Source organism: Myotis brandtii, unplaced genomic scaffold (genome assembly GCF_000412655.1).
Source record: "Myotis brandtii unplaced genomic scaffold, ASM41265v1 scaffold463, whole genome shotgun sequence".
NCBI classification, from domain to species: domain Eukaryota; kingdom Metazoa; phylum Chordata; class Mammalia; order Chiroptera; family Vespertilionidae; genus Myotis; species Myotis brandtii.
This window is the reverse complement of record NW_005367694.1, coordinates 2,901,960-2,907,365: the sequence shown is the minus strand read 5'-3', so window position 1 is coordinate 2,907,365 and position 5,406 is coordinate 2,901,960. Positions and strand designations below refer to the sequence as shown.

At 50.1% G+C, this 5,406-nt stretch overlaps 1 protein-coding gene across 1 annotated transcript in view; it reads right to left on the bottom strand.

Annotated features, from left to right (window-relative positions):
• DGCR8 (DGCR8 microprocessor complex subunit) overlaps window positions 1–5,406 on the bottom strand; it is a 26,838-nt gene that overhangs the window by 1,736 nt on the left and 19,696 nt on the right. The window contains exons 10-13 of the mRNA XM_005875542.2: window positions 3,383–3,483; window positions 2,967–3,073; window positions 1,684–1,811; window positions 58–171 (exon numbers count right to left, since the gene is read on the bottom strand). Coding sequence (XP_005875604.1) covers window positions 58–171; window positions 1,684–1,811; window positions 2,967–3,073; window positions 3,383–3,483 — 450 coding nt within the window. The remainder of the gene's footprint in view (window positions 1–57; window positions 172–1,683; window positions 1,812–2,966; window positions 3,074–3,382; window positions 3,484–5,406) is intronic.

Below are 5,406 nucleotides of genomic sequence, written 5' to 3'. Positions count from 1 at the left end.
GCACCCCAGCTGCCATAGTGTGACACAGCTTGGTACCCTCCCATGGCCTGTGCTCACCCTCTCCTCGGCCAGCCTCTTCATCTCCTCCTGCAGCTTGCTTAGGATGTGCAGGTTCGGCTTGTTCTTCTTGGCATACTGCTGCAGCTCAATCACACTCTTGTCTGAGGTCTCCTAAGGAGCACAGTGCCTCCATCTCAGGTCTGCCCTGGACCCCACACCAGCTGCCCCACCCTCAACCTGTGCAGAGAACATTATGCTGCCCTCACTGCCCCATCCTCAGTGGACAAAAAGCCACAACCTGCTCTGGGACAAAAGCACCCAGGTACCCAGCTGTTTCCAGCCCTATCCAGACCCAAGGAAGCTAGCCACTGCCTTACATACAGCAGTCAGCCAGGCTTGCTGTGCCCAGAGCCCTCTGACTAAAGTGGTACCTAGGCTGGGAGGCCATCAGCCCAAGCCACTGAGCCCTCTGCATGCTCTAGACCAGGGGTGGGCAAACTTTTTGACTCGAGGGCCACAATGGGTTCTTAAACTGGACCGGAGGGCCGGAACAAAAGCATGGATGGAGTGTTTGTGTTAACTAATATAAATTCAAAGTAAACATCATTACACAAAAGGGTACGGTCTTTTTTTTTTTTAGTTTTATTCATTCGCGGGCCGTAGTTTGCCCACGGCTGCTCTAGACTCTCAGTGCAAGATCCAACTGTCCTAAAGCCCTCCATCTCTCAGGACAACTACTGTATCTGGGGTACCAGACCCCACCTGTCTTCCAAAAGCCGCATGCTGGGCTGTTCCCAGGCTTGACCCCTCGCCCTCCAGCTTAGGAAAGGTTCCCACCCATGGGCCAAAGTGGGCTTTCTCTCCTTCAACCTTAGCCCGAGAAGATACACAGAAGGCAAGCATATATAAAAGGCAAGGTAAGTTTCATGTGCACTGCATCCAAGTTTTCTCAAAAACACATATCCTGAGGTTCCTCTAAGGAAGTTGGGGACCTGTCACTCCCTTCATCCCCCCTATCATGCCCAGAGCAAGAGCATCTTCAGGGATGGTCTGAGGGTCTACCGTGTGATCTCTGGAGTCACCACCTGTAGTTCCCCAAATCTACACTGACCATCCCTCTACTTACTGGGGCGCTGATAACCCAGAGCGTTTCTATAAACATCAGGGGGAAAATTGAAAATGTAAACACTCACCTCCTAGTACTTCCCTCCACCCAACAAAGCATCTGTCATCCAACTATCTGTGATCTACCTAAAGGTATTGGTTTAAATCTCAAGATCTTGGCAAAAGTAGCAGAAACAAAACAAATGACACACAGGCTGTTGAATTAATTAAAGCTCAGTAACTGTGTTCATAGCCAAGAGAGCTGCCCTTGCATGCTCACTCTCCCTCAGCCGCTGTGTGGCCTCAAAATAGCATAAGGCCTCCCATCACTGGACCAAGGTCTCGGGGCTGGCAGCACTCACCATCTGCACTTCTGCTGCTCCAGTCCCCTCCCCACACTGCCAGAGCCAGGCCCAGGCCCCTTGGGCAGGATGACCCCACCCCAACAAAGTCACAGAAATAGCCCAGCAGAGAACCCAAGAAAGGTGGCCATGAACAAGAGCAGAGCTGCTTGACTCTATCCCTGTGACAGTGGGACCCAAAGCATGTACTCCAAGGTTGGGAGGAAAGTCCCGTTACCTGTTTGACCATCTTGCTGCTTTCACGGCCATACATGCGTAGTAAAGACCCCCAGTTCTTGACATGTGGGTGCAGGAGCTGAAGGATTTTCTGAGAGGCTAACTGCTTCCCAACTCTCTTATTTTTACCTGTGAAGAGGGGAAGGATACACAGAGAGGGAGTCATAAACATCCAGCTATCCAAAACAGTCACCTTGCCTAAAAAGGAGCTCATCTGCCCCCCCACCCCCACCCCCTCGAGCTGAGGGCACATTCTACAGGAAGCAGGTGAGAAGTGTTCCACCACCAAGCTGAGCACAAGCACCTCACAAATTCCAGACCAGGACCCACCCCCATCTCACTTCATAGAACAGCCCATCAGAGGCTCTAGAAGGTCAGGACATGATCAAGTCACACAGCTTAAGGGCCCTTCCTCCCACCACAACCCCATATTCCCAGACACACTGTCAAGCAGCAATGAGGTGTCATGAAGCATGTGGCCTCAGGTTCCTTGGAGGAGGCACAGGAGGAGGGTTTTCCCAGAAGGCCCAGGCCAGCCACACTTTCAGACAGGGCTTCCCAGCTTGGAGGAGAGAATCCTGGCACCAGGATCCCTCTTCTATTTCAAGCTCCGCCCACCTGCTTAGGAGCACTTCTCAGTGGGACTGGTGTCTGCTGGAGTGCGAGGCACACCAGGTCTCAACGTGGTTCTGAATTTTCCCAGGGTCAACTTGTGCACTACCTTCTAACTTATACAGCATTGGTTTTGTGTATATAGTAGTAACAAAAATTTTTCTTTTAAAATAAAGTTATATTTTAAAAGGCAGTCATTTCAAAACTCACATTAGGTAAAGAGCACAGGTAGTGCACAGAGACCAGAAGGCAGAGGGGCAACACAGGAATGCAGAACATAGCGGGGTGGAGACTCTGCTGCTGTTTGAGCAGCATCGACCACAGGGACCAAGAACTGGAGGGGGCAGAGATGGCAGGAGGGGCACACATGGCCTAACCAGAATGAGCAGTCCTCGCCCGGGAGAGAGAAGACAGAGACAGCACAGACAGGACTACCAAAGTCAAGCCTCAGGCTGACTGTGTTTCAGATGTTGGTGAGATGCTGGTGGACAAAACTGTAGGCAGCCAGTGCACACAGCTGGAGCTCAAGAGCAACAGAAGGGCAGTGACTGGGAACCAAGGCAAAGGGGCTTAAAACTCCCAGAGACCCCAGGATGGGGTGGCAGCAAGGCAACATCCCCCAGCGGTCATCTGCCAGCACGGTGGGGGGCAAGGAGGAGATGGGGTCCTTACACCAGCCGCGCACTGTGTGCTTGCCGCACGCCATGACATATTCACTCTTCTGGTTTTTACCAGGAACCACTTCAAACTTGATGGATGTGTCACCCATTCCATGGTTTCTAAGAAAAAACAAAGACAAAAGGTGGCATCAGCTGAGGAGGAGGAAACAGCTACGTCCAGAAAGTTAAGGGCTCTCTCAAGACAATTGCCAACCCTTTCCCCAAAACTGCTTCTCAGCTGGAAGGTGAGGTTCTCCAGGTACACCCAACCTGATCCCATGGGGCTCTCTGATGGACCGCCAGGGAACACTTACAATGGCTCTCGCGCTTTAGCATTGCCTCTTGAGTCAGGATCAACAGCCAGTAAGGATGTTGGGCACCCAGATAGAAGCCCCCGACCAGACTTAGGACGGGAAGCTCCCACCCTACCTTTTAAGGCACTCGTGGAGGATCTGATAGGGAGACAACAGTCCGGCCTTGCTGGTCAACTCGTAGACCCGCGAGTCCTCGATACTGATGTGGTTAAAATACTACAAAACAAAGCAGCCACTCCTAAGTACTGGCCTTGCAGAGCTGCTCCCCATGCTGTCTGCTTCCCCCAGAGGCTTACTGTCCTGCTTATTGCCTCACAGAGCACCTCACACCCCCCACTTCACTGTCCAGCCGGCCCTCTTGAGACAAGGATGAGTAGCTGCACTACACCAGGCTAGAGAGAGGGCATGGGTGGGGTGGGAGACTCTGGTGCAGTGAGGACCTGGGCTGCATAGCTAGCCAGCCCGGATAGCCTTTTCTGAACCTGAATCTTCAGACTTCACATAATTAGTCTGAAATCTAAGGATAAATAACCTTTGGAGAAAAACTGAACATCATCGTAAGTGAGATTACAGAGAAGAGGAGGTAAGCAAAGCAAAAGCTGCACTCTAATTCTCCCCAAAGGCTACGAAGTGCCTGGTCGGGCCTAGTCTTAAACACAAACGTTGTCCTGGATTTGAAAGTGATCACTGCGACCAAAGAGTAGAAAGGTTAACAAGAAACCACTTCACCAGTCAGGGAAATTCTGCACAACAGAGACAGGAGCCACCCCCTGGTGAATGGATGCCACTCAGGAGCAAGGTCCACCTCCCCAGGAGGGGCTGTGTTAGTCTCCTGGGGCTGCCATAACAAAGTACCACAAACTGGGTGGCTTAAAACAACAGAAATTAATTTTCTCTCACTTCTGGAGGCCAGAAGTCGAGGTGTCAGCAGGGTCCTGCTCCTTCTGAAGCCTCCCAAGGAAGAGCCTTCCTTGACTTTTCCAACTTCTGGTGGCTTGTGGAAGCCTAACTCCCATCTCCACGTGGCGTTCTCTCCATCTCCCTCCCCTCTGCTCTGAGCAGGGAGGTGGGGTTCCTCTACCTCCACCTGCTTCAGTGAGGAGACAGGCTCACTATGACTGAGTGGAGGAAAGGAAGGCGCTGTTTCTGAAGAGTATTGTTGATTCTGTGAACAGGAAATCCTCTTGCTATTACCTGGCTATTTGTTTTCTCACAGGTCCCCACAAGGCACCTCCATCTCAAGCGCCCATATCACTGTGGATCAGTTTCCAGGAAAAGTTACTTATCAAGATGTAAGGCTCTGGGCCCATCCTTAATGGCTGGCCAGGCAGCCAACACACCAGCACTGTCTGGTTTTCTCATTCAGCCTGTGAGGACTAACTTTCTAACCAGTAGTCAGCACCTGGGCTGTGGGCCTGTAATGAGGTTGAGCAGGTGGATAACCTATGAACCCTACAGCTCCAGGTTCCTCCCTAACAGAGCTAAAGCCGACACACACACATGCCCACGCTCAGAAGCCCCCAAATACCCAACAGCCTCTGCCAAAGGTCAACACCACAATTACCAAGTAGCCATGGCCACATGTTACTGATGGCTAACCTGCCAGGGGCATGTAGGTACTCCAACTCTAGAGCAAAGGCAAAGGGCAGAAGTGACCCACTGAGAACAGCAAGAGCCCAGGTGACTGGCCCAATAGACAGTGAAGAAACATGAGAACCCAAGACCCATAAATTTAAAAATTTAGATAAAACAGACCAATCCCTAAAAAATGCAAACTACCTGCATTGCCCTATTCCAGTGATTTTCAACCTTTTTCATCTCATGGAATACGTAAACTAATGACTAAAATTCTGCGGCACTACAAAAGTATATTTTTTGCCTAATTAAAAAAAAAAAGTATGATTTTAATTCATTCACGCTAGAGGGTTATTGTGTGGCTGTTGTCATTTTTTTATTTGACAATCTAAGGGAAAAGAAGTCAGTGCCCCTGACTAGTCAGGTACTGCATGTTTTAAAAATTCTTGCAGCATACTGTTTGAAAATTGCTGCCCTAAAAAAAAAAAAAAGAAAGAAAGAAAGAAAGAAAGAAAGAAAGAAAGAAAGAAAGAAAGAAAAGAAAGAAAAGAAAAGAAAAGAAAA